This window comes from Panthera leo, chromosome A2 (genome assembly GCF_018350215.1).
Source record: "Panthera leo isolate Ple1 chromosome A2, P.leo_Ple1_pat1.1, whole genome shotgun sequence".
NCBI classification, from domain to species: Eukaryota; Metazoa; Chordata; class Mammalia; order Carnivora; family Felidae; genus Panthera; species Panthera leo.
Genome location: NC_056680.1, coordinates 155746909 through 155774633, shown reverse-complemented (window position 1 = coordinate 155774633; position 27725 = coordinate 155746909). Strand labels below are relative to the sequence as shown.

General features: G+C 44.6%; 2 protein-coding genes across 6 annotated transcripts; both read right to left on the bottom strand.

The window, feature by feature from the left end:
• Nucleotides 1-605: 605 nt before the first annotated feature.
• On the bottom strand, nt 606-20221 carry CASP2 (caspase 2). Of its 5 annotated transcripts, none has more exons than XM_042926927.1 (11): nt 20072-20221; nt 15259-15409; nt 14810-14977; nt 14578-14659; nt 13928-14022; nt 13469-13645; nt 6838-6966; nt 6594-6684; nt 3227-3373; nt 2941-3050; nt 606-2789 (listed from the first exon to the last, which is right to left on the bottom strand). In XM_042926927.1, the coding sequence occupies exons 2-11, from the start codon at nt 15388-15390 to the stop codon at nt 2658-2660; spliced, it is 1263 nt and encodes a 420-aa protein (XP_042782861.1). In that variant the 5' UTR covers nt 15391-15409; nt 20072-20221; the 3' UTR covers nt 606-2657. The 5 variants fall into 5 exon arrangements, 4 of the variants coding, with proteins under 4 accessions (XP_042782861.1, XP_042782858.1, XP_042782859.1 ...); XM_042926924.1 differs by lacking the exon at nt 20072-20221 and adding an exon at nt 18773-18930; XM_042926925.1 differs by lacking the exons at nt 13469-13645; nt 20072-20221 and adding an exon at nt 18773-18930.
• TMEM139 (transmembrane protein 139) lies at nt 20142-21574 on the bottom strand. Its single transcript, XM_042926938.1, has 2 exons — nt 21039-21574; nt 20142-20818 (listed from the first exon to the last, which is right to left on the bottom strand). Exons 1-2 carry the CDS (start codon nt 21362-21364, stop codon nt 20428-20430), a joined length of 717 nt encoding a protein of 238 aa, XP_042782872.1. The 5' UTR covers nt 21365-21574; the 3' UTR covers nt 20142-20427.
• Between the last annotated feature and the right edge of the window lie 6151 nt (nt 21575-27725).

Sequence of the window (27725 nt, the reverse complement as noted above, 5' to 3'; positions counted from 1 at the left end):
CCTCCATATCCCTCACCACTTCCCCCCAGGTCCCACTGATGCCTCCCACCACGAGGCTCCTGCAGAATCTCTCATCTCTCACTGGGCCCATATGCACTCGCACACTTGCCTCTCCAGGCACACACTTTAGATACACTGCGCCCCAAGAATTTTCTAACCTACAGAGCCCAGTGCTTAGATCTCCTTCATGCTGCCCTGAATTCTCTTAAAATCCGTGTCCGTGCTACAAAGCCTTAAATCCAACTTGGGACCATGTAAATTCTATAATCGTGACCATCCTCCTATTCCAGTCCAATCTCTTTCTCCAGCTTTCATCCCATAATCTACATAATCCAGAAGCAACAATGCTTGCTTAATGACTCTTTGGTCTCATCTGACAATAAGAAATCCCAGTGCCACTACATTTTGGGCAGTTGCCTGTGGCCAAGACAACTCAGATGGGCCCACATCTGCGTATGTAATAAAGATCATGCAGCAGAGTAACAAAAGGTGCTCGGCTCTGTGTCCAGCTCGTAAGGTGGTGAGGAATGCTGTAAGGGGCTAAGGAAATGAGAATACGTGGGCTTTAGAAGATTATCTGTGGAAACAGAGATGTCGGGCATACATCAGTAATAAATATGAGCGTTTATTTGGCACCTGAAGGCATATAAAATCCCGGCAGTGGGAAGTGGAAAGGTTCTATCACCCGAATACTTCCGTATTTCGACCCAAGGGTAGAACTCCGCAACAAGTCTCCAAACCACCTGGCTCACCGAACAGGTATTTATTGAGCACCTGAACTACTACAGGCTGGGCACTATGCCAGGTACCACAGGAGATAGAGGGCATCTGTCTTCAAGAGCCAACAGTATCAGTGAACAAAACACATGGAAAAATCTAGAGTATAAATACTAAACTTGTGTATATTTTAAAGGGAAATTTTGTCCCAAAACATTTATTGAAGACCTATCCTGTGCCAGGCACTGGGTACATACTGGAGAACAAAAGAGACAAGGTTTCCACCCTCAGGGAGCTTATGACCTAGTTGGGGAGACAGAAATGAAGTGAAGCAAGCAAACACGTAATTATAAATTGTGCTAAGTGCAATGAGGGGATTAACAGGATACAGTAATAAGGAAACATGGAAGATTATTTAGAGATAGAAAGGTCTTGGGAAGGTGGCATTTAGGCCACGACTTGAGAGGAGTGGAGCTCAGGAGACCCCAGAAGAGTGTCTGCGATGGTCCAGGGCAGGGAAAGAGCTCAGAATGTTTGAGAAACTGAGGAAGGGGCTGGGCTGTCACTTAGAGGGAAATCAGCATTTTGTGAGGTCCAAGCGGGGGGGTGGGGGGGGGGTGGGGGAGTAGGAGCCCTGCAGGCCAAGGTTAGGAGTTTGGACATTACTTGAGGTGTAACAGAAATTCGAGCAGGAGAGTGACCTGATCAGATTTATAAAGACCCCAAACCAAAATCTGCCATATAGAGATTAGATTGGAGGGGGCAAGAATGGAAGTACAAGAAGAGGCCTTGAAGAACAGGGAAGCTTCATATGGCACACATGATAAACAACGCATGTAACAACAGTCTCTCTAAAATGGAGACATATGGCAAGGGGAAACAGGCCATATAAAATCAAAAGGGGATTTGATACTGAAACAGAAAGCAGGAACAAACTACTACATGACATCTTTGAGGAGCCAAATGATCCAATTAAGTAGTATTTTAGACAGATTTGGTGGCAGCCATGAAAGGAAGAGAGGAGAAAAGGGGAGAAACAGGAAGTAGGGAGATAACAACTAGGACGCTTTTTAAAAGGGACATTTCAGAGGAAGAAAAAGTTGATAAGGGGACAGGTTATGGAGTATGAGGAAGCATACCACTCTTATCTGCCTCTGCTAACACTCTCCCCGAGGCTCATTTCAGTAAAAAAGCTGAGAGAGAGAGAATAACCGATTAAAAGATCTTTGGAATCTCCCTGGGCAAAGATCAACGAGTTCTAGGTACACGGCATCCAAGCTGTAGCCTCTGCCAAGAGGCTGGGTTCCTTGAGCCTCAAGGAGCCAACAGTGGAGAACACGGGCCTTCCACTGGGTGGCCCCGTGGTGCCGCAAGGGGCGCACAGGTCACAATCACACACGCAGTGGCACAGTGTGCGTTTAGTCCCGCCTGCCCTCTTGAGGCTAAATGAAAAATGCCTCTGTTGAATCAGGACACCTTCCAAACTCTCAGGCGGAGAGAAACGGGGTTGGGATATGAAAGAAAGACAAGACAGGAGATGGCCTCTGAAACATCTTAACTAATAAAAACAACTTATAAAAGCAATTACCAAAGTGCTGTCTGTAAAAGCCCTGAGGGCGGGAACCAAACACCAGCAGCGAGGCAACCCACGTGCCCTCTCCCCATCAAGACCCTGTGTTCACAACATCATCCGCCAGGCGCCTCTACAGTAGCCAGACACTCCGGGCAGCCAGGCCAGCCAGAGCCCGCTCTACAGGAAGGGAGCTTCAGCAAGACCGCTGGCCTATGGTCCCTGGTGCTAGAAGACAGGGAGGAGCCGATGAGGGGCGTGGTGTGCCACAAGCCTGGGAGATTCCCAATCCCTGAGGGGGAACAGAAACCAAGTGTCCGAAGAGAAAAGGCCCGGTGGCCTCCGTGCCTCCGGGCCGACAAGGACGGCCTCACGTGGGAGGGTGTCCCGGGAACAGGTAGAGGTGCCGGCACAGGGTGCTACAGTACTCAGACATCTCCTTGCACCGGTGGAACTCTGTGCCGGGGGCATAGCCTTCACGCTCCTTGATAAGTGCGTTCACCTGGAAAGACAGGAACCAGTAGTCCAGAGTCTGAGAATCTGGGGTTTGCACGGTCCCGGCACAAGAAGAAGGGTAGGGAGGCTATGAAGGATGGTGCAAGGGAGGACGAGGAGGAAGGAGGAAGGCGGAACACCGCACAGAGGCTACTCACCGTAACAAGCATGTCGGCCACGTGCGTGTCACAAGCCCTCTCAGAGAACACTTGAGTGAGGGCCTCAATGTACCAGGAGCCCCGCTTGGTGTTCCGCATGGCAGCGGTGCCTGCAACCGGGATGGTATTAACCACACTGTGGAGGTCGCGGGATACCTCACGCAGCTGGGTGTCCCAAAGTAGACTTCCGTGGTACCCTGTACCCTCCCCAGTCAGAGAGCCCAGCATGCGAAAGAGCACGTCTAAGAGGGTGCAGCCTTGGACTGCGGCTGGGGGCTCAGGATACCTCTGAGGCAGGCATAGCCGCAGATCATGTCCGAGCGCGTGGGCAGTCGGGTCTTCAGCAACTCCTTGCTGTCATCGCTCTCCTCGCACTCAGAGGACCCCGCGCTGTTCTTTCCGTCTTGCTGGTCAACCCCACGATCTGTTTCATCTGTAGCAACGGCAGACAGGATGGACAAACGTTATTTCCTCCCATTGCTCTGGGGCCTGCCACAGGCAAGCCAGAGCTCCCTATGGGCTTGACTGGGAAGAGCCATTTCCAGCTGTTGCCTCCGACTTCTGGCTGCTGAAATTAAAAAACAAAACAACAAAACCATTACTCCCATCCCTGCCCCAGCACGCGTCCATTCCTCGGGGGAGCACCCAGAGGCCCGGCACCACGCTCAAGCACCTGCACATGTGCAAGGTCCAGGGTCTGAGCTCCATCCGTGCTGTGTAAGTCACAGAGCGCTGATCAAATACTCCTTGTAAACAGAACTAAAAATCATATGCCCATGATTTACTTGTTCAATTAGCAATGTACCTGCCAGTCACAGTGCTTTTTATTGCAAAACACAAATATTGATAATGCAGCTTTGTATCAAAAAAACAAGTTAATAAATCAATATGATTACATGTAGGCTATGTAAAAACCACCTCAAATCTATGTTATGAAACTGAACATGCTCAGTTTCCAAGGTATTTTGGTATTTTTAATTTCATAAGCCAAATTGTAGCAGGCATCGAAGATCTGAGAGAAATTTATAAGAGGAAAAACTTAAAATTGCGGTAATTTGACTATTTTCTTCTAGATAATTGAAAAAGAACACCATTATTCAATTTTAGCAGTTCCTCAACATACCCTGAGTATATCCAACCTCCTGATGCAGGCCTCATCTGTGCCCAGACATAGTCTTATTTGGATGTTGCACTTTTATTTTGGAGGAGGGTGGGGTGAGGTCAGTAGTAGAGACAGAGAGCGAGGACACCCAGCTCAACACACTTAAGCTAAGAGAGTATGCTCCTTTCCAGTACTTTCTGTTCCATGCAACACTCAAGAGGCTAAAAGGCAAGTGAAGCTTGAAGAACTATGGTGAAATGACCAAAATTCACTGATCCAACAAACAGTTATCGAACAACTGCCATGTGCCAGGTACTGCTTTGCATTAAGCCCTAGGGATGTAGTGAAGGAGAGTCTCCTGCCCTTACGGAGCTCACATTCCACTTTGGGAGCCGGTCAACCGGGGAAGGGAGAGTAATTTCACAGACATCAATTACACGAACTAAGTACAGGAGAAGACAGGTGAGCTCAAATCTTCAAAGGTCATCTCTTGAAGGATTTACTCTGAGAGAGAAGGTTTGGATTACCCTAGGAAAGAGCAATTTCTCCCTATCCAGCTCTGATCCTGTACACAGATCTCTGAATATAGGAGGAGAAAATGATCACGAGTGTCTTCATTTCAGTTTGCCAGTAATACCTCCTAAAGGAAATAGGCCAAGCTAACTGTGTTCCCTCAAGAAAAAAGAAGCTTCTTTCCTCCCTTGGTGTCTCAGATCTATTAATCAATAAGTGTTATTGCTTCTTCCAATAACACAATATCCCATCTGTTTTCTGTATTATTGCTATTTTTTTAAGGAGATTAATTTTCATCCCTTCATTCAATATTTATTAAGTACTACCATATATCAGGCAGTGCTCTGGGGCTGGGCATCCAGCTGAACAGACACTAAGTTCCTGTCCTCACGTACTCTTTCCTCAGTGCAGTTCCCTAGCACGGTAATCGTCCTGGAAAAGAATTCATCACATTATTTAAGCTACCAACAGCTCCACACAATGATCTGTTGAAGTCCAAAATCTGTTTGACTAAAGATTTATCATCAGCGGCCTACCTTATCTTACTACACACCCACATAGATACCCAGTCTCTAAATCAGATCCGGGCAGACTTCCAGCCCAGCACAACATCTGGGGAAGAGTGGGGGCTGTCCTTTTAGTCCTGGTGTGCTTGTGGTCTTGTATTCCTGTTTCGTCTGGAAGCCCCTATTTACTACTCCACACCTATGCAGATTTTATCATTTTGGGTCCAAATTAAGCCTTACTAAATTAAGTCTCTACCAAATGTGTTCAAACTAAGCCAACTTAAAACGATCTATTCCCTACTGCTTACTCCTTCACACATATGGTTTGCATCTCACTAATTTCACCCTTGCTTGAGGCCTCTGAATTATTCTCAAGCTACTTCACGTACATTTGCTTTCTCTTTCTAGTCATCGGTAGGCTATTTAGAGAGACACCACATTTTTTCTTCTTTTTTTTTTAAAGAGGAGCAGTTAGAGAGCCCACACATTTTCTTTTGCCTTTGTGACAGTGCCTAGTGTAGTCACGTTGTAGAACCTTAATAAAATTATCTCCTTTGGTGATATTATGACATTATTAACAGTATTAACCATTTACATCTGTTGAATACACAACAGATAAAAAAAATTATTTGTATGTTAGGACAAAGTGACCTTTAAGCCAAACTATAAGCCCCTTGAGGGCACTAACCATGTAATAATGGTCATGGCTGGCATTTTCTGTGGATTTACTATGAGCCAGGTCCTGTGCTAAGTAAGCCCTTCAAGTGTATGATTCTGTTCAATGATCACAACAACCTTACGAAGTAGGTCTGATCATTATCTACATTTTGTATGCAGGAAACTAAGGTGGAGAGACATCAAGTAACCTCTCTAACTTGACAGAACTGGTCAGTGGTAAAGTCAAAATGTGACTCCAAAGTTAGAGTTGCCCTCCAGGATGAAGAGTATGCCCGCATGTCTTCGGAGCCTAGTCCTGGAGTCCTGGCTGCAGGCGAGAAAGAAGAGGGACAGAAGTGTCTCAGGGACAAGTAAGAGACAAAGCCCGACCTGGGGCTTCTGCACTGCAACCCTGCCTGGTCCAAGGATGACGAAGAGGCAACGATGGAGCGCAGGTGAAAAGACGAGAGGGGAAGAGGGATGCAGGAAGGAAAAGAGGAAGTGGAAGAGAGACAGAAGAGACAGACAGAAGTGCCTCAACTGCAGTGAGTAACAAAAGAAAGCGCAGCAGAGTTAATAGTGCAGAGGTGACAGAGTTCTCACGAAGGAAGGCAAGGCACTGAGAAAGAGTCTTGAGAAGAGGGTATGGTGGTGCACAGAGAGCTGACCAACCTGAGAGCCATGGGCTGCCCAAGTCCCAGCACACCCCATGCATCGGGAGACACTTACAGAGCAAGAGAGGCGGTGGCAGCAGTGAACAGAAGGAGGTGCCCAAGGGATCCGATAGCACCTGAGAGGAGCAAACAGGAAAGTGAGAGCTGGTGGGAGGCTGCCCAGGAGCCACCACCCGGGTGCTGGTCTGCTAGAGCACTCACCTCCACGGCAGGCCTGGATGAAGAACATTTTCGGCTTGTTCTGTAGGTTTGGGCAACTAGCGTTGTCAAAGAGCCGAAAAACCTCTTGAAGCTGCCAGAAAGGAAAGAAAGAGAAGGGAGGTTAAGTAGCCCGCAGGGCCTCCTGAGTCCTGTATTGGCCACAGCAGCCATTACAGGAGAGATGGGTAGGCAGGAGGGGAAGTCACCGAGCTCGGACAGCTGTCGGACACGAGATGACACACACCTGAAGCAGTTTGCCATCCACACCGTAGATGCCTCCCTCCACGCCATGAGAGAGGAGCGCTACTATGCAGGAGTCAGTGACACGGTGGGCAGGTAACTGGGCAAAATTCTGAAGTTTCTCTTGCATTTCCTGCAGGAAAAGTACCTTTTGGTTAGTGTCGTTCACTGTAGTCTGCGCCAATGTCATCTTTCTTTGGTGTCTGAACCCCTGAGCTATTAGAAAACCTGATGCGTTCTATATATTATGTGGCCAACGATAACAGATGTCAGAGACCCTATGAGAGGCTAAAAAAAAGCTATGGACTCATCACAAAAATGCATGACTTCAGACACACAATTCTGAATATAATTTCACAAAATTCAGACTCACTGAGATACGTTAAGAACTCCTGGACTAAAGCAAGTTACTAATGAAGCTAATCATGAGATAGTTAACTTTATCCACTCCCCAGTCATCAACCAAATCTTCTAGCAAATGCCCTTGTATAAAAATGACACAAGGAGGACCACCAGGTGAGTTATGAGTGAATCAAATATTTACCCAGCCATAAGGAAATAAGCTGTTCTCACTAAGGGCTAATGGGATCATGACAATAAAGAATACTAGCACTTTTATGCGATTTTCTGTCTGAGATTTTAAGTTCCCAGAAACAATGACGATATCTGTACAAAATGCTCACTTCAGGGAAGAGTGTGCTGTAAAGATAATTAAGCACAGGGCCATGGCTACATACATGGGCTACAGGATCAGACAGACCTAGCTTTGATCCCTGAGTTCATAAATTAGAATCAATTATTTCGCCCCTCAAAGCTCTAATACTCATTTTGTAAGAGGGTAATTAAGAGTAAATTTTTTCCAAGTTTGTATAAAGATTAAATGAGATACTGCATAGAAAGGATTTAGAATTACAACTGGCACCTACTGCAAAGATCTGCCATTATTATAATGTGCATATCTTACAAAGAGTAGCGATGTCATTTTCTCAAAGAAACCTACTACTGGTCAACCTTGTAGTCCAACTTAAGAACCTTATTTGTCATGCACCAGGTTGCCACATGTGAGTATCACTCTTTAAACACTTGGCCCATCCAGTGGCAAGCTATACAAAATAGTTTAATAATCCAATTTAAACTATTAAATCTAGGTCTACCTCTACAACTAGAGAAGTCTGAATGGTCCCTCCTATTTGAGATGAGCAGGGAGAAAGCAAGTTCATTTTGACTATGAATTTTAATATAATGAAAATGAATATGCTATCTAGGCACATTAGTTACCATGTACAGCCCCCAATAAAAAGCACACTTGTATAATATATTTCTTACAAGTTCTGGAAAGTTGTAAGAAAGGCAAAGTCTTGGGTCCTAGCAAACTCCAGGTGATTCTGACATGCTAAAGTTTGAGAACTACTAATCTATTTGTTCAGAATACTTCCGTTTGCAGATAATGGAGACAATTATACAAAAGCCTTGAAAGGCTGCAACTTAAACTGGATATGAAGAACTTGGCTTTATTGAAAAGTATGTTCATTTTCTGGGCAAAGAGAAGCCAATCATAATATTGGAAATCTTACGGTAATAAAAAGATATCCAAAATTCATTTATTTCTAGAATATATAATCTTAAGAGAATACATGAGTATGAATGTTTTTCTTGAGTCGACCATAATAGAATTGTAACATAGAGTAGTTGAAGTTCATTTTGCTGGAAGAAGGCTGTAAAAATGTATGTTTGGCACCTACTCAAGAGCATTTTGAACTTAAGTGAGACTATTAGGTCAGTAAATAGTGGACAACAGAGCCCAAAGTAAAAACACACACTTAGTAATTGAATTTAATAGTACTAAATGGATAAATGGGGGTTATATCATTTGGGTAAAATTTTCTGAAAGCAGCAAAGCTTAAAATAGGATCTCTAGATTTATTCCTGATAAAATTACAGTACTTCTAAAAATAGCAGAGTTCTTAACCAGAGGTTGGGGGACACAAGAGAATAACCTATAAACCCTCAGAAATGATATGCAAAACTTTACGGCTAGCTGCATTTTCCAGGAATGAGCCATAGCATGTCCTTACATTTTCAAAGCAGTCTGTGACCCAAATGTAAGTTAAAAATCAATACCACATAGCGGGGGGTGGGGTACCTGGGTGACTCAGTCGGTTGAGCGTCTGACTTCGGCTCAGGTCATGATCTCACAACTCGTGAGTTCGAGCCCCGTGTTGGGCTCTGTGCTGACAGCTCAGAGCCTGGAGTCTGCTTCAGATTCTGTCTCCCTCTCTCTCTGCCCCATACCCACTCATGCTCTGTCTCTGTCTTAAAAATAAATAAAACGTTACAAAAAATTTTTAAAAAATAAATACCACGTGGGAAAAGGAAATCTGCCACTTTAAAATGTATCTCATTTCCTTGGGGTGCCTGGGTGGCTCAGTCGGTTGAACAACCGACTTTGGCTCAGGTCATGATCTCACTGTTTGTGAGTTCGAGCCCCGCGTCAGACTCTGTGCTGACAGTTCAGAGTCTGGAACCTGCTTCTGATTCTGTGTCTCCCTCTCTTTCTGCCCTTCCCCCATTCATGCTCTGTCTCTCTCTGTCTCAGAAATAAATAAACATTAAAAAAAAATTAAAAAAATAAATAAAAATAAAATGTATCTCATTTCCTAATATACCATAACTAATTCTAGAACTAGTAGCCTCATGGGAGGTGCAGTGACAGAAGACTTTGATGACCAGGAGGAAAACTGAAAACCTCCACGAGCAGTGAGAATACCAGTGTACTGTCCAGCACCATGTAGTGGAGAGGATTCTCTAAGACTATACTATTTCAAATTTTTAAATGCAATTATTTCTAAAGTCAAAAAGGTATAATAGGGAGAAAAAAAGATCTTAATTTTTTTTGGTTCTCTTTGCTTGCCAAATAATTACATGAGAAAAGAGTTGAGTCTCTTGAGAAGTCCTACCAGGAATAAAATATTCTGTGCAGATGCCCAAAGAACCAAATTATCACAACCACTGTAACTAACTGGTTTTAGCTGTACTGAGAGTTTGATTGATTGGCCACTGTTGGAAACTGACTGTGCAACGTCCTCCTGTTTCTGAGTCTCCAGAGCTAAGGACCAGGCTACAAGGAGGGCTATCCCCCAAGGTTTAGTTCTATGCCTTTTGGTCTTCTGACTCTAACCTCCTTCTCAAAGATTTCATATTCTTATCACTTAAAGTATTTCTCCTGCACAGGTAATGCCCAAATGTTTGGTCTTGATTTCTCTGAGACCCTCAAATCCTTACTTAATTTTTCTATCTTTTTCTATATGCAGTCATTTAACCACCGAGCACTAACAGTACAGTCATGCCATTACGCTATTTTCCACACACATTCTTTCCCTCTTGGTCTACTATTCTGTCCAGGATCCCAACATCTTGTACTCCCAGTATATTAACTCCAAACTGGATTCCCTGCCACTGGTCTCTACTTCACTCTTCCCAATGGTAGCCCGAATCATCACTGTGAATGTATCACCTTTCTGTTAAAAAAATTACTAACGGTTTTGTAAAACAAGGAAGTTCAAGGGCCTGGGATTCTAGTCCCTTTATCTCCAATCTTATTTTTGGCACTTTTTTGCCATGGCACATTTGCTTTACCCATTATTTCCCTAACATCACAGACACATTTCTATCTATAGGCTATTCTCCCTGCCTAGGACCCCTCCCCCACTCCTCTGTGCTTCAGGGGCTTCTATCTTTCAAGGCCAGCTCAAGTCTCACACAATCCATTTATCTTTCTGACCACATCTACTGAGGGGATGGTTTCTTTATCTTAACTACTGTAGAAGACTTGTCTACTCTTGCTTGGTCCTTAAGAATATAAGGGAAGTACTTCTTTTTTTGCTGATGTCAAGACTACCTCATCTGAGGTCCTGTGAACTCAAGAATCACATTAAAAAAAATTTCTAGTAAATTTATAGAAGCAAACATAGTTCCGCCTCAGCTATTGTAAAGTGTTCAAAATTAATATTTATTTATTTTTATTTTTTTAAAAGTCGGCTCCATGGCCAGTGTGGAGCCCACCGTGGGGCTTGAACTCACAACCCTGTGATCAAGACACGAACTGAGATCAAGAGTAGGATGCTTAACCAACTGAGCCACCCACGTGCCTCTGATTAATTTTTAAAGTAAGTTCTATGCCCAACATGGGGCTTGAACTTACAACACCAAGATCAAGAATCATATGCTTTCCCAACTGAGCCAGCCAGGAGCCCCTAGGACAATGTAACCAGAGAATTAGAATCTAATAGGTACTTGAATCTACATCAGTTTTAGCATAAATGGGAATGGTATTTGTGAAGTGGGTTCATCGGTACACCAAATCTGCTGAATGCCTCTGAAAAACAGTAGTATATAGCTGACTTGGTGACTCAGGACTGTATTTATTTATTTATTTATTTATTTATTTATTTATTTATTTATTTATTTATTTTTATTTTGAGAGACAAAGAACAAGCTGGGGAGGGGTAGAGACAGGGGGAGACAGAGGATCAGAAGTGGGCTCAGTGCTGACAGCAGAGCCTGACGTGGGGCTCGAACTCACAAACCATGAGATCATGGCCTGAGCCAAAGTCAGATGCTTAACTGAGTCACCCAGGCACCCCAGCACTGTATTTTTAATTATCAAGCATATAAAATCCCTTATCAACTGCATACAATTTGGAAAACTATGACATAATAACTTCCTAGTAAAAGGAATGGCTAGAGGGGCACCTGGATGGCTCAGTCGGTTAAGCATCTGACCCTTGATTTTGGCTCAGGTCATGATCTCATGGTTCATGAGTTCGAACCCCTCCTTGGGCTCTGTGCTGAACAGCATGGAGACTGCTTGGGATTCTTTCTCTCCCCTCTGCTCCTCCCTTACATGTGCATGTGCTCTCTCTCAGAATATTTAAAAAAGAAAAAAAAAAGGCTAGACAAAAAGCTCTAGAGAAACATAAATAAACATTCATTTTGTTAAGTGGCCTTCTAAGTGGTCTCTTGGTAGGAATTACAGCTGATGTCCTACCCTCATTCCCTTCACGCTCAGTAGACCTCTTAGGAAAGCATATAACCCACTTGATCAAGAGTCACAGCCTCTACTGACTGAGCCAGCTAGGTGCCCCGAGCATATAACCTACTTGAATATCACTTGATTACTACAGAAGCTGTTCCAGCCATGGCTTTGAAGCATGGATGGGTTTACTTCTCTGTATGGGCTATTATTGCAAAGGTGGTGAAAAGAGCAGGTAAATAACAACACTAAGGTATCTACTGTTGAAATTGGCCTTACCAAAAGTACAGCATGTATACAATCATTCTCATTGAAGATAGCTGAGAAACAGAAATGAAGACCACAGACAATGCTGAAGACAAAACAAAGATTTCCTATCTCAACAAGTCAAAGTGAATTTCCTAGAAACTGTGATTTTACCACTGATGTTACCAAAAGCAAATTTGAGAAAGTACTATTATTCTGGAATCAAAATGAAGAATTAGGGGTGGAGAGATGGGTTAAATAGGTGATGGGGATTAAGGAGTGCACTTGTCATGATGAGCACAGGGTGATGTATGAAGTATTGAATTACTATATTGTATACATGCAACTAACATAACACTGTATGTTAACTAACTGGAATTAAAATAAAAACTTAAAAAGAGCAAAAGGATGGAAATGGGAAAAAAAATGAAAATTAATATCTATTTACCAATAGGCTATCATCAATTCCAGAAGAGAAAAACCTAAAGGTAACTAAGTCAGCAGTACGGCTCAGTAATTGGGGTTAACAGGGAAACAGGGAATAGCACACAATGAAAATGCTTGCGATTTGTAGGAATCTAGTCCGGAAGTAATCTACTCTAAGATCTGTCTTGTGGTCACACAACTGGTAAGGGTAAGGAATTTTTCCATGTTAATTCATGGAAACTGCCAAGGACAGTTCTAGCAAACTTTCACCTGCAAGAATTTTATCTGCCAAAGTAATCTTTTCAACAATAACTGGACTTGTAAGCAACAATATCAACCAAGAAGTAAATGTCCTGTGTCATCATGGCTTAGAAGTATCTTTCCTGATTGGCTGGGAGAATCTCAGTGTCTCCTTACATCCTGAGTGACTGCGAACCAAGTTTCTGAACACGGAAGAGTAAGAACCCAAACTGGGACTGGTGTTGCTCAGGAGAGCACAGTGACCCTAAGCTTAACACTGGAGCTGCTGGCTGGCCTGAATTCTTTTTTTTTTTTTTTTTTTTTTTTAACTAGCTTGCAAGGCAAGACACAGAACAGAATGAGTAAAAAGGTACAAAGGAAAATAGAACTTGAGGGGCACCTGGGTGGCTCAGTTAAGTGTCCGACTTTGGCTCAGGTCACGATCTCACGGCTCGTGAGTTTGAGACCTGCACTGGGTTCTGTGCTGACAGCTCAGAGCCTGGAGCCTGCTTTGGATTCTGCGTCTCCCCCTCTCTCAAAAATATACATTAAACAACAACAACAACAACAACAAAAAACCCACCATAATTTGAGTAACACCTGAGTAACATCTATCCAGCAGGTAGAAGAGCAGTGAATGTTCCTGGCCCCAAAGTGTTGCCCAGCCCTCCAATGCACACATTAGATGTACCTGTGCAGTCTGGTCAAGTAGAACATGGACTTTGTAGCCTAAGAGCTTGAAAAGGGTGACCAGAGTGCTGTGGTCCACATCCCCTCCAGAGCGAAATTCCAGGTCTTTCTCTCCAGTGAAGTGTACATTGCTCAGCACCAGTGCCAGGCCACGAGGCCGAGACTGCAACCTATAGGCCTGGGGTGGGATGGGGGTGTGGGGGAGGCCAATTAGAGCTTCTTATGGACACAAACTATGTCTCCCCAACTAAAAAATCCGACACATTTCAAGAAAACAAAGCCATCCTATTTTTGTTAACCCCACCAGATCAATACAGAGAAATGCTCCGAGAAGATAACCAATCAGTAATGCCTTTCTGACTAATAAAGCAGGAAGGAGATATATACGCAATCTAAGTTCAGATGCCCAGGAAGGGTCTCCCATTTCCCAACTCTTCCTCTTGCATTCTGCATGACTCACCAGCTGGTAGTGTGTTTGATAAAATTCGGGAGTGCTAGGCTTCACGTGAAGGCAGGGAGGACCATCTCCATTGTCTAGGGAGTGTTCCACAGCATCTGTGGCACAGAGAGCCAAAAACACTAGTATACAATCTGTGTCAATCCTAGTACTTCATTGTAACTTAAGGCACCCTGTTGAACTGGGGTTTTAATAATTAGTGGTTCTGCTCACTCCCCAAAACTGTCAAATCCAGGAGGGCAGAGACCCTATGTGCTTTTGCTCACTGCTGGATTACCCTCCCACATACCGTACTGAATGGGGTATCTGATAAAAGCCTTGTTCTAATCAATAGGCTACTCAGTCAGCAGGCTAGTGGCCCAAAATGTAGTCTTTGCTCATTCTAAAGTAGCGGCTTTAAGGAACCAGGCCACTCGGGTAGGAATTTCCTACCTATACCTGAGCTAAGGGCTAAATACTGTGGAAAAATCATCTGTGATGGAAGGAAGCAGGCCCAACCAATACCCCATCTAAACTTTCCTGCTAGTCCCTAACAAATTCACCGAGGAAACTGTTCCCAGTATGAATATAAATAGGAATCGTGCTAGGGCAAAGTCAGATACCAGTCAAGAAACAAGTCAATCTGTGGGACGTGTTATGCCATCGATTCTCACCTGGAGACAGGCGGAGTTGCTTGTGAGGGGGACAGGACTCACACATCGGGAAGGGGAGACTCCAGTCGTTGTCACAGCTCAACTGTAAGAAACCAGGACCCATCATACCAGGTCTTAAGGAGATGATCCTGTCTGAATAGAACCATCATCTAGTCTCCCCAGCCCCATCTCAAAAATTCCTTTCCCACCAAACGAATCCTTCTCAACACACCACATGTCTAGGGCTCCATACCGGTGGGATTGCATGCTGAAGATCAGAGAGGGTAGTGAGCAACAGATCCTCCAGATGACCCTGCTTGGTCTCCCTCAGGGCCACACAGAAGGCATTAAAAGCCTGGGGACCCCTCTTGGGCAGCAAGTTGAGAAGTTCCACATTTTGGCTGAAACTGCCCACTTTGGCCTAAGATTTAAAAAAAAAAAAAACAACATGAAATCATATTTACTTATCCAGCTATAATCTTCTCTCTCCAGATGACCTTCCTAGTAATCTCAAGAATCCTTTTACAGGAAAAATACATGTATGGGGGGAAGTCTTTCCTATTATTTTTAAATTATATGTCTTTTCTGTTTAAGGCTTTAGGGTAGAAGGGCATTTTCATTTCCTTAGTAAGGCTCTACATCCTTTGTCATACTCCCACGACCAATTTATTTATTTGGTGTTTCTCTTTCGCTTCCAAATACCTGAATGTGCTCCCTCATTTCCAAGGTGATGATGTCCTTCTCTAGGAGGTGTTCTAACAGTTCACTCAGCAAAAGTTGTTTGGCCAGTACCACTCGGTTCTTTTTTAGTGCTTCCTGATGGTCAGGATGCATGCCACACACTCCCAGTATCCTACAGATTTAAGGCAGAGGGAAAGGCTGTCAGGTACAAGATTTGGCACAGAAGAGTAGAGTGGAACAGTTGTGGGTAGACAGAACACAAAGGATGGGACTGCAATAACCAATATTAAGCATATTTTATTGAATCTGGTTAAAATCAAAGCAGTATTCAGCAGTAACACACTGGTCATAAAGAAATAACGTATAATTTTTTATGGAGTATGTTCAACTGAGACCATCCTCTGAGATGAATTAGTCTGTCTAGGGGAGGAAAATACCTATCTTGAAAAAATGATACACACAGAAGCACAAATATATTTATGAGAAGAAATATTCCTCTGACACACCAATTTCAATTAAGAGATTATTCCAGGGGGCCTGGGTGGCTCAGCTGGTTAAGTGTCCGACTTTGGTGGCTCAGGTCATGATCTCGCGGTTTGTGGGTTGGAGCCCCGCATCGGGTTCTGGGCTGACAGCTTTGAGCCTGGAGCCTGCTTCCCCACTCTGTGTGTCTGTCTGTCTCTCTCTCTGCCCCTCCCCCACTCGTGCTCTGTCCCTCTCTCTCAAAAATAAAGACATTAAAAAAATAAAAAAAAAAAAATTAAAAGATTATTCCAGAAAACCTTTTACATTATTTATCTAGGCTGCTATAAATGATATGTTTAAAATGATCCCGGGTGAGGAATAAAATAATTTAATACAATGGCAAAAGTTCAAGCCAATCGCTGGCTTTAACACAAAATAAATGAGATAGGTGTACACACACACACACGTACTCTCTATCCCACTTATACCTATGGTTTTTAAAACTTAAGTTCCTGTGACAAAATGATGCTAGAAATAAGAACTGGGTAAGTAGAAAGTATGACAGAAAGTCACAGTAAATACAGATGACAAACAGAATCAACATAACTTGAGATCAAGAGTTAAAACATAAAGGCTAAATTCTTTTGGTAATTTAATAGAGATGTCTATTTCAAGGATTCTTGGTTTTGCTATTGGTTTGGAAAGAGACCAGCTCTGTTTATGAATTTTAAAATTCCCATTTCCAATATATATCATCTCTGTGCCTAGTTTACATAAACCCAGAGCTCACCAGCCTGCTTAGTTCCCAAGAAGATGACAACAGTAAGGGTCTGACGGCGGGAAAGGGATGAGGTAACAGCTTCAGTTTATAACTTTAAAGCCTATTTAAAGATGCACACTGATTCAAAGATATTAAAATGTGGGGGAGGGGGGATGAGGAATTTGCATCTTAGAATCAATCAGTTAAATACCATGCATTTATAGGATGCACTTGGCTTAACTCCAGGTTAGAGATACATAGAGGAAGAAAAAGCAGAGTCCTGGAAGAGCTGAGAGACCCAAGAGGAGGATGGCATGTGGACCTTAAGGCAGAGGAAGTGGTCAGCAAAACATTCCCAAGATTGGAAGCAGCCAACTTCGGTTAAGTTTAGGGTTTGGGACAGTGATGTTTGAAACTCCATTTAAGCTTCGGGTTTCTGTTTATTAGAAATACTCCCATGATCCCAAACCTTCAGTAGAAACCTGCTACAATAGATCTGGAGAAATCAAAAACCTTATTTAAGAAATCACCTTAGGGGCGCCTGGCTGGCTCAGTCAGCAGAGTGAGCAACTCTTGATCCCGGGTTTGTGAGTTTGAGCCCCACGTTGGGTGCAGAGATTAGTTAAAAAAAAAAAAAAAAAAAAAAAAAAAGTGGGGCACCTGGATGGCTCAGTTGGTTAAGTGTCTGACTCTTGATATTGGCCCAGGTCATGATCTCAGAGTCAGCTGTGGAATTGAGCCCCGTGTCCGGCTCAGCTGGCAGTGTGGAGCCTGCTTGGGATTCTCTCTCTGCCCTTCCTGTGCTGTCTCTCTTGAAATAAATAAACTTTAAAAAAATTAAAATAAAAAAATCTTTAGGGTGACTGAGTGACTCAGTTGAGTGTCTGACTCTTGATTTCGGGTTGGGTCATGATCCCAGGGTCATGGGATCAAGCCCTGCACGGGGCTTTGTGCTGAGCGTGGAGCCTGCTTGAGATGCTCTCTCTCCCTCTGCCCCTCTCCCCTGCTCGTGCTTGTTCTCTCTTAAATAATAAATTAATTAATGAGTGAATAAATAGACATCTAAAAAAATATATATATAAAAGAATCACCTTAGAAAACACCAAGCCAGTAACAGTGATGGCGTATATGAAACTCTGGTAAAAATAAATGTTATCAGGCCAACTGCAAGACAACATCACAGCTGGAGATGCTGGGTATTTCCTTAAGATACCTATCACTGGTGAAGCAGGTTTCCTCAAGTTTCTTCCCTTAGTTTACCAGCAGCATTTCAAACTTTCTCCTCCCTTGGTTTCCCTGATACTTTCTCTCCAGTCCCTCCCTCCGCCAACTGTTCCTGTTCCTTCAGAAGATCTGTAGCCTGCCCTTGAATGTTGACATTCCATTAGGAACCCCCTCAAAGAGCCTCTCCCTATTCAATCTCACCCATACTCACAATTCACTAACTGACTCACAATTCTTAACTCTTTTGAAGTTCTAGACTTAAATTGTCAATCAGTAACTCATTAGGTTTAATCAGAAGCATTATCCATTCTCCACACACCTGCTGCTTTCTGCATTCCACTTTAGGCCAAAGTCTCAATTGTGGACTTTCCCAAAGTAATCATAATCATCTAGAACTCCAGGCCACAGATGGAAGGGGAGGAGGAAAAGGAGAAAAGGACACAAAAGGAATTCCTAAGTCTGGATTCTATGTTTTTCTGCAGGTTCTGGCTCCAAAGCCCGAAGTTAATCTTCTGGGTCTGGACCACGAGGCATTAAAATGTTATCCAGGGTGATCCCTGCCATGAAATGATATAACTGGGGCAGAGGCGGAGACACACTGGGAGTCTCGGAACCACCTCGTCCTTTCAAAGTACTCAACCCCTAAAGCCCGTGTCGACTGCTTTGAAAACCTGATCACTGTACCCAAAGCAATACGTGTCATGATACAGTCAATCCAAATCAAATGCACATCAGGGAGAACTGCGAGGTCTGCAGATGTCATCCGCTTTTAAGGGGGCAAAGTTCCTCATACAGGAGTAGAGGGAAAGAAAGGATGGAGAATCTTTAAGAGAAGCCGAGATTCGGCAGTACCGGAGAGCTCCTCATGTCCAGAGACCCCTGGGGTTGGTCAAAGCAGGCTGGGGCAGTCAGAAGAGGGACAGGGCCGAGAGGAAGCCCGCCGCTCGCGCGCCCCTCGGGGACTCGCCTGGCCTCCCACCCTTGGCTGCACGGGTGGACACGGCTGCTTCCAGAGGCGCCAGGGCCATGATCCGTATTCCCTTCCCTGGGCCCAACTAAGGACCTGTGCGACCCTCCCTCACTCACCTGCGCCCTCTGTCAGCGGCCATTACCTCCTTTCGGTGCAGACAGGGCCGGGAGGCCGCGCTCGGCGCCGCCATTTACCGCTTTTCCCGGGCTGTGCGCGTACCGCCCACAATCCAAACAAACGGAAAACCCTCACGCCCTCAGCATCCCTCCCCCCGTCCGCCGGCGCACATTGCGCCTGCGCGCTGCTTCTTCTAGCTCCACCCCCACGCGAGAGCTGCCCCGCCTCTGCCGTCGCCAGTGCGCGCGCAGGCACAGAGCCCTCGCGCTAGAAACGCCGTCCAATGGGGTGAGAGAGCGCTCTTGGCGGAAAGGGAAGGGGCGGGGGAAGGCGAGGAAACACCCCGTCCTACGCGGGAATCCGATTGGTCGTCGGTTCCCGCGGAAATCGCGGATGCCTCTCCGGCGCCTCCCACCCTGTCTCACCCGCCTATTGCAACGTTACTGAGACGGGTTTGGCCGGACTTTATGCTTTATTGAAGTTGAACTGTTGGGGCCAGGATAAGGAGGAGATAGAGGGCACTAGGCGTTACACAGATACCACACAGTGGATGAAAGCCTGAGTGGGGAGCGCACCCCTGAGGAAGGTGGGTCAGCGATGGCCGAGCAGCTCCCAGTGGCTAAAACCTACATTACAGCCGAAGCACGATTCCAGAAAATCTAGTGTTCTGTTGGGATCTTAGCGAGCAGGACCCGGGGGTGGGGGTGGGGGTAAAATGCTGCGGTCCGAGTGCAGGGGTGAGGCTTAAGCGGTTAGACACCGTGCATGTGGCTCCAGCGCTTCATAGCAGGTGATTCAAGAGTGACCCTCAGGTACTCCGCCACTCCTGGCAAGCCCCTGTCATCCTTTCTGATCCTTGTCCACTCGTCTTAAAATCGGAAGTCCCTCCCCCGGGGCAGTTTACTCCAGTTTCCCAATGGGGTGGGGACCCTGCCCTGGAGACTGCTCTTTAGCCCCAGGGCAGAAATTGCCCCTTACCTGGAGCAGGGGCTATCACGGCTTTGATTAGCTTTGCTCATCTAGGAGAGAGGGCACACTCCTGGTCACAATCAGTCCACACTGCCCGCAGACACAACTGGTCCACCGCTCTGTCCCTAGGAAGGCTCCCACCTGTCTCCAGCAGTTGCTCAAGATAGAGATTGAGAGATTTGTGGATGACCTTGTATTGAAAATACAGTAGGCTTTGGGATCAGAAGAGTAAACATTTTTATGCTATTTACTAGCAGTGTGCCCCTGTGCAAATTATCAAACTCCTCTGACCCTTGGGATCCTTATTTTTCAAATGAGGGCAGTAATACCTCACAAGGCTGGGAAAGTCTTCTTGTGCTAACAGAGATGAAGCACCCAGAACAGAAGCAACATAGCTGTCACTCAGATGTTTCTTTTCTTCCTTCTTCAGATTCTCTGGGTCACTCCTCTCATACTCGTCTAACTCTGGAAATATCGGATATGGGGTAGGTCACTGAATGTTACTCGAAGACTCCAACAGTGCTATGTACATCTCAGCTGGGAGAGGCTTAGGATAGCCTGACTCCCCTCTGTGTTAAGTTCCCCACGTGGAAACAGAGTTCCTGATACGTGGCAGGCACTGGGAAATGTTGGTCAAATGAATGAATGAGTCTGGCGCAGAGAGGATGTATCCTGGCATAGTCTTTTAGGGGGGTGTCCGGTTGTTTTCAAAGAAAACATCATCAGGTTGACCAAAGCTGACATCATAGTCAGGGGGTGGGGTAAGAGGCTCCAGTTTGGGGGGCATCCCCAAGATCTGCAGATCAGGAGCAGTGGACACAGCTCGGGGTCCCCGAAGCCGAAGGCTGATTGGAGCTCTTCCAGGGTTTCCTGAGGTCATAGATCCCTCTGAGCCCACTCGCCTTTCCAGTCTAGCTCTTTCGGGCCCTTCTGGATGGCCAGGCTGTCCTTCCTCAAGTACTGGGGGGATTACAACACTGCTGTAGGGGGGTGGTTGACCCAGCTCTTGGGGGCGGCACTGTGATTCCAATACCACAGCCTCTTCATAGGTTGGCACCTCAAAGGCTTCGTTGTCGCTGAGGGAGGAGAAATAAAATCACTGGCGGCCTCCTGTGTGGAGTCCTTTTCCGCTTTACTGTCTTCTATTGGCAAAAGAACCTTCCACTAACCCCACCCCCCACCCCCTCATTGATACTAGTAACAGGGAAGCAGAGCTATATGCCTGAGAGACTAGAGGGACACCAGGAAAAAGGGGCCATCGTGTATTCCTAGAATTCTGCCCGCCCCTTAACTCACCGTGCATTGCTTGAGGCCCCCGAATTCTCGGTCTGCATTGATCGGAACCCCCATTCCAGAATACAGGCCAGGAGGCAGGCAAACAAGAAGAAGCCACCCAAGGTGAGAAAGAAATAAGCAACAGGGGCGATGTCTGGCTGTATGCCCAGCAAAGCCAGCCCCAGGAGGAAGGAGGCGCAGCACAGGAAGAGAAGCGGCTTCTCCAGTCTCCCCCAAAACTGTCTTGGCACCATGGCCCCTCCCCAGGCTCCTGCAAAAAGACACACAGGTATTGTGTCTAAACTAGCAACTGGCGTCCCGGCCAGGTCAGATTCCGCAGTAACCATATCAGACAACTTTGGGTCTCAGGTTCTTCAGTCTCCAATCAAATAAGTGGCCAAAATATATGACCTTCAGGGTTCCCTTCAGCTTTGTAATTCTCTCTAGGATCAATCAGAGTGCCAGGGTATCAATGCATGTGGAGTAGCCAGGAAATAAACCCAGGATCTTTCATGCAACTTACTGTGTAATGGCCCTGCCTTCCTTCCTTCTTCCTTCTTCCTTGCAGTGTCTCTTCCAGCTCTATCTTTCTACACCATCCAAGACCCAGTCCTGGCTGGCCCTGCCTGGGGCTTTGGTGCTCACCAGCATCTGTGGAATCCAGGTAATGAGGCAAACCCTGCCTTTTCTCTATAATTGCTCTGCACTGGACCTCCACCCTACCTCCCCGTCTCCCCACTTAGACCCTGTTGGGGAGAGAAGTTGGGAAGGAGCACCATTACCCTGTCTGACTCCATCTTCCCATTTCCTCTACTCAGCCCGTGCTCTGGTTGGATAGAGAAAATGTACATGGACCCGACAAAGCCACAGGGACACAACTATATGAGAGGGCCTCTTACAAAGGCCTCCATCTATTGGAGGCCCAGATGGAGCCCGGATAACTGGAGGCCCAGATAACTCCTGATCTCTCTATACTCCGCACCTGCCAGGGTACCCCATCCTCTATGGGCCTTAACTCCGTAAGCTCAGATTTCAAACTTCCTGTCTGAAGTTACCACAAGGACTGGGAGGCTGGTGGGGAGAAGCAGCAACACCTGGTTAGCAGCACCCCAAAACCAACCCATCAGGAATTCCCTGAACTCTGCTATCAAGAAGCCAAAGACTCTAGGTAGGGCCCAGACCCCCTTCTTTAACCCTAACTCCAATCCCCCTTCTTGAACCCAACCCCCCCCCTACCCTTCTCACCGGTCTTAGAAGTTCCTCTCTCACCTGTCTGGAACGACTCCGCAGAAAGTAGGTTGTAGCCAAGCCGGAGGAGGCGGGGGTGGAGCCCACTGGCTCCACCCACTTTTCTGTTCCAATCCCTCCGTTCCTGGCGTAGGCTTCCTCCTCTTTCTGCTTCCACTTGACCTGCTATTGCCCCACCTTGATTTTTTTTTTTTTTTCTTTTTTGGTTTTTACTCCACCCACCCCGTACCCGTGCCTTAATGAGAGTGCTCCTGTCACCCCCACCCCCACCTCAGTGATCTTTGTACTTAGGACCAGAGTTATATTCAGTTTCCACCTCTGCTCAAAGCACACTGTATTCTGAATAGTTTGTCTTATATTTAGGTAATGTATTTAATGCCTAGGAGCGGAGGCCACAATTTATTTAATCTCTCTAGATCACATAGTGCTTTGCATGGTTTGCTGTGGGCATGGGATGGCGTGTCCTGCTTCAGCTGCTGCCAAAGTACCGTTTCTGTGAACTTGTTTTCTGCAGGCCTGTAAGACATTTTGGTGTATGCTTCTTGGCCCACTTGACTCTTGATTCTTCAAAAGCCACATCCAGGGTGATGCCTACTGTGGAGGCTGCCTCCACAGTGTATCTAGAGCATTCCTTCCTACCCCTGTTTAAGCCTTTAGCTGTTTATTTAGTAATTTTCTGTTTACATACCTTTCTTCCACTGTAAGCTTTTCTTTAAAAATTTTTAAGTTTATTTATTTATTTTGAGAGAGGCAGAGACAGCACAAGTAGGGGAGGAGAGAGAGGGAGAGAGAGAGAATCCCAAGCAGGCTGTCAGCGTAGAGCCCAAGGCTAGGCTTGAACTCACGAAACTTCAAGATCATCACCTGAGGCAAAACCAAGGGTCTGACGCTTAACCAACTGAGCCACCCAGGTGCTCCCACTGTGAGCTTTTCAAAGTGAGTGATTAGTTTCAATACTTTCTGAATCCCTGCAACTGACATTGGTTTCTGACACATGTTAGGTGCTCACTAAACAAAGTCGAATGCTCTCATTAGAAGGCTACCATTTTGCCTGGCCTCACCACCCATTGGAGATCCAGGACCCACTCTTTTTTTTTTTTTGTTAATGCTTATTTATTTTTGAGAGAGACAGAGACAGAGCATGAGCAGGGAAAGGGGAGAGAGAGGGGGGGGACACAATCTGAAGCAGGCTCCAGGCTCTGAGCTGTCAGCACAGAGTCCAATGCATGGTTCAAACTCACAAGCCGTGAGTGAGATCATGACCTGAGCCAAAGTTGGACACTTAACTGACTGAGCCACCCAGGAGCCCCAAGGACCCAGTCTTTTAAGGGAACCCTGACAATAAGTCAAGGTGAGGCAGGTGTTGGGAGGTGTAGAGAGGACGGAGGCATACTTTTTTCTTGAGAAACAGAGCAGGACAGAGGAGGCTGGGTTCTGGGCCTTTGGACAAACTGAAAGAAGTAGGAGATAGTGGGGCACAAATCTAATCCCACGGACAGTTGTGGGGCATAGCCAGGGCTGCTGCATCAGAGGATGTATGAAGTGTATGTATGTGTGTGTGAGAGTGAGAGAGAGAGGGAGAGAGGAGGGAAGAAGGATGAAGATGAGGACGAGGGGCTGGAGTGGAGTGCAGGTGTGTACAATGGTGGGCTATCAATGATGACTCTCCCACAGATAGAGGGAGGGAGAAGATGTAATGGGAAGGCTGTGCTAGTCTAAATGAGCTATGTCTCTACAGGAAGTGGGAATGGAGAGTGGGGGGGGGGAGCTGGTTGTTGTTTTGTTTACACCAATTTCCATACTGTTGGTCCCATAAAAGGAAAGTATGTGATCAGAAGGATTTGCATCTGCAGTTAATATATTAATAGAAGGAAATTGGCCAAGAGTCATTGGTATGTGTGATAAGTAAGAGGGCTTTGTTAAGGAGTGAGTCCCTGGACAGGGACATGGCAGGGAGCGTAGGCTGAGAGGCAAGAGAGTCAAAGGGGGAGACTGAATGTCTACAGTTCAGGCTTTTACAGGCTTTGCAGTTGGGAGAATGAGATCTTTGTGCATGAGGCTCTTGGTTACCAGAAGGAGCCTACACTAGAGAGGCTTGCTAGTTAAAAACCGGGTCCATGTCAGAAAGGCTGGATTGTTGGCTGGCTGGCTGGCTGGGCCTTTCAATGTATTCTCTGTTACGTTAATCTACATTAAGTAGATTTCCTAAAAATTCTACTTCTTAAATATAAAATCTTGCAAAAATATTTAAAGACTATAAAGAAAAAACACCCACTATCTCATTATTCTAACATGGCCATTTAAAATTTCTACACATTTCTTCTAGTCTGTCCACACACTGGTTGAAATTAGAGTGTATTCATAATTTTGTATCTTTAAAAAATACTAAACATTATATCATGTATATACTTCACCTTTTGGTACAGTCTTTGTTGTGGTAATTTTTAACAGCCACATAATACTGAATGGATGTACCATAACTTAGCATACCTTTATGTTATGTTACTTGGTAACAATGAGTTTATTTTCTTATTTTTTATTTATTTTTTTTGGTTGTTGTTGTTGATCATCAACTGCTTTAAGAGACAGAAAGGAGATTAATGATTGCCAAGAGCTGAGAGAGAGAGGAATGGGGAGTAACTCCTAACGGATTTCTTCTGAGGGTAATGAAAAGCTTTTAAAATTAGTGTTGCTTGCACAACTCTGCGAATATACTAAAAAAAGACCCACTGAATTTTACACTTCAAAAGGGTGAATTATGCTTCTATAAATCTGTTTTAAAAATGATGCTACAATGGGGCTCCTGGTTGGTTTAGTCAGTTGAGTGTCTAACTCTTGATTTCAGCTCAGGTCATGATCTCAGCGTTCGTGAGTTCGAGCCCCACGTTGGGCTCTGTGCTGACAGCTTGAAGCCTGCTTGGGATTCTCTCTTTCTGCCCCTCCCCTACTTGCTTGCATGTGCATGCGTACTCTCTCTCAGAATTAAAAAAAAAAAAAAATGCTACAATGAACATCTTCTTACATATAGTTTTACCTTCTTTTTGGATTATTTACTCCGGTTCAATCTAAGAAATGTCATCAAGACAATGTGAAAGAAAGCTTTTGTTGCCTTGAATACATATGGCCAAACTTCTTTCCAAAGGTTTTACTTTTCCTCTTTTCCTTCACCAACTTAGTATGAGTGCTAAGGATACTATTAGTCATTTTGTTTTCTACTTGCCTGCCTCTGCAAATCATCTTGTGAGCAGTTGGATTACCGCTCTAGGCTGGCCCACTGTGCCATTTTGGGGGACGATGGTGAAGAGAAGTGGGAGGTGAGGGAAGGAGGGAGAAGCAGAGATAACTGACAGACTTCCTGTGAATGATAATGGATGTCTACCCGCCCTGTGCTTCTCTGTGTCTCCATATACTTGTGATTTGGTGTTTCTGAATGTGGGTCTGTGTTATACTTATAGCCAACATGTGTGGAGTGTTTTTTGTGTACTACTCACTATGCTGGATGCTTTATACAAATTAATTTAAAATATAGTGTAATAAGAGGTAGTTATAATTATTATATTCATTTTATAGGTGAGGTCAGAAACTTGAGGAAAATATATAGCTAATCAAGGGTGGGGTCAAGATTTGAACCCATAGTCCCAGTGCAGAAACCTGGCTCTTAACCGCCATGTCATCTGACTATAAACACTGTTTTTTGGCCACCTTAATAATGATAATTTAACAAAACACTTATGATATTCTTTTTTTTTTAAGTTTATTTGTTTATTTTGAGAGAGAGAGTGTGTACAAGTGAGCAGGGGAGGGGCAGAGAGAGAGGGAGAGAGAAAATCCCAAGCAAGCTCCATGCTGACATGGAGCCTGACATGGGGCTCAATCCCATGAACTGTGAGATCATGACATGAGCCGAAACCAAGAGTTGGACACTTAACTGACTGAGACACCAGGCGCCCCCATACTTATGACATTCTGAGATCATTACTCTGGGGTTTCCATGGAGGAGTGGTTAGATGCTATTTTCCTCATTGTTTGGCATCTTAAGAAAAGGCTGACCTTCTGACAGCAAAGGCAGCAAAAGAGATTATGAGAAGATTAAGTAAGGTTATCAACATATAAGGCGAGAATGGAAATTAAGATTTCAGGCTCTGTAGCAGTATATGTTTATCTTTTAGGAGCTAATTAAGAGTGATTACAAAAGATAAGGCTCTTACCTGAATAGCTCTAGAAGCCCAATGTGCGGGTGACTTTTTTTTTTAAAGGGTGTAGGTGGGAATGTGTATGTGTAGAAACAATTTGGTCCGATCTCATTTGATCCTTAATAACAGTCATGTAGGTAAGTCTGATTATCATTTTCATGTTACAGAGGAGGAAACCAGCTCAGAGAAAGTACATGATTTATTTAGTTAGAATCAAACTCAGAATCTTGACCTTCTAACTCAGTTGAAAGTGTTTTTCTCTGTGTTAGCTGCCTTACCCACCGCTCTTTCAAATGTGTAGGGAAGGGGATAAATGATTTAATGTGAATTGTATCAGCATCATTGATATTTCTTGAATGGAAATGCTTCCGATAAATCATAAATTCTCAAGTATGTAAGGATAAATACACGTTATCACTCAGCAACTAGTTGTAATACCACACAAAGCTCACTGGCAATGTGCTGAGTGAATATGAGGTTCAGGCTGTCCCTCTAGCTCAGATATTCAGCACTAAGCCACAAAAGTGATTCTCAAATTTGAGAAGTTGAGTGTAATTGTTGCCCAGTACAAATAATACATTGTGTTTATAAAAGATGTCTGTAGATAGTGGCAAAAATGTCCCACATGAATATGTCCCTAAATAAGAGAAGACAAGAAGGTATCGTGGTTGCGGTTAAGCACATATTTTTGGAGATGGCCAGACCAGGTTTCAAATCTCATTTCTACCAATTACTAACTGTGTGACCTTTGATAAGCTATTTAACCTTTTTTCATGCATAAAAGTAACTAGAGTTAAATATTAGTTAACTTGTTTTCTTTTTAAATAAGATTGGTCTACAGTAAAATGCACAAATTTTCAGTGGGCAATTCCATAAGTTTTGATAAAGACTTATACTTGTGGAACCCAAATTCCAATCAAGATACAAAACACTACTATCATCCAAAGTTCCCTGCAAGCCCCCTTCAGTCAACCCCATAGGCAACCACTGTTTTGCTTTTTTTTCCCATCTACTATATTCTTAAAAATGGTTTCTGTTTTATGGAACAACAATTTATTGAACCATAAACATTTAATTATCTGATAACCAGCTGGTTTGTTTCCAGGATTTTGCAATTCATATATTTCTTTTTTTTTTTTAATTTTATTTTAAGTAGGCTCCACATGCAATGTGTCTCAAGACCTGAGATCAAGTCACATGCTCTATCAAGACTGAGCCAGCCAGTTGCCCTCGCATATTCCTATACATGTTTTTATTCATATGTGTG

What these genes read in the sequence shown, in the direction of transcription:
- TMEM139 (XM_042926938.1), bottom strand. Translation starts at nt 21,364, where the DNA reads ATGGTTACTGCGGAATCTGACCTGGCCGGGACGCCAGTTGCTAGTTTA. An exon ending in GGGGCCTCAAGCAATGCACG is followed by an intron (nt 20,819 to 21,038) that starts GTGAGTTAAGGG and finishes CTCCTCCCTCAG; the next exon opens with CGACAACGAAGCCTTTGAGG.
- CASP2 (XM_042926924.1), bottom strand. Translation starts at nt 18,846, where the DNA reads ATGGCGGCGCCGAGCGCGGCCTCCCGGCCCTGTCTGCACCGAAAGGAG. An exon ending in GCCGCTGACAGAGGGCGCAG is followed by an intron (nt 15,410 to 18,772) that starts GTGAGTGAGGGA and finishes TTAAATCTGTAG; the next exon opens with GATACTGGGAGTGTGTGGCA. An exon ending in GCAACTCCGCCTGTCTCCAG is followed by an intron (nt 14,023 to 14,577) that starts GTGAGAATCGAT and finishes TCTGTGCCACAG; the next exon opens with ATGCTGTGGAACACTCCCTA.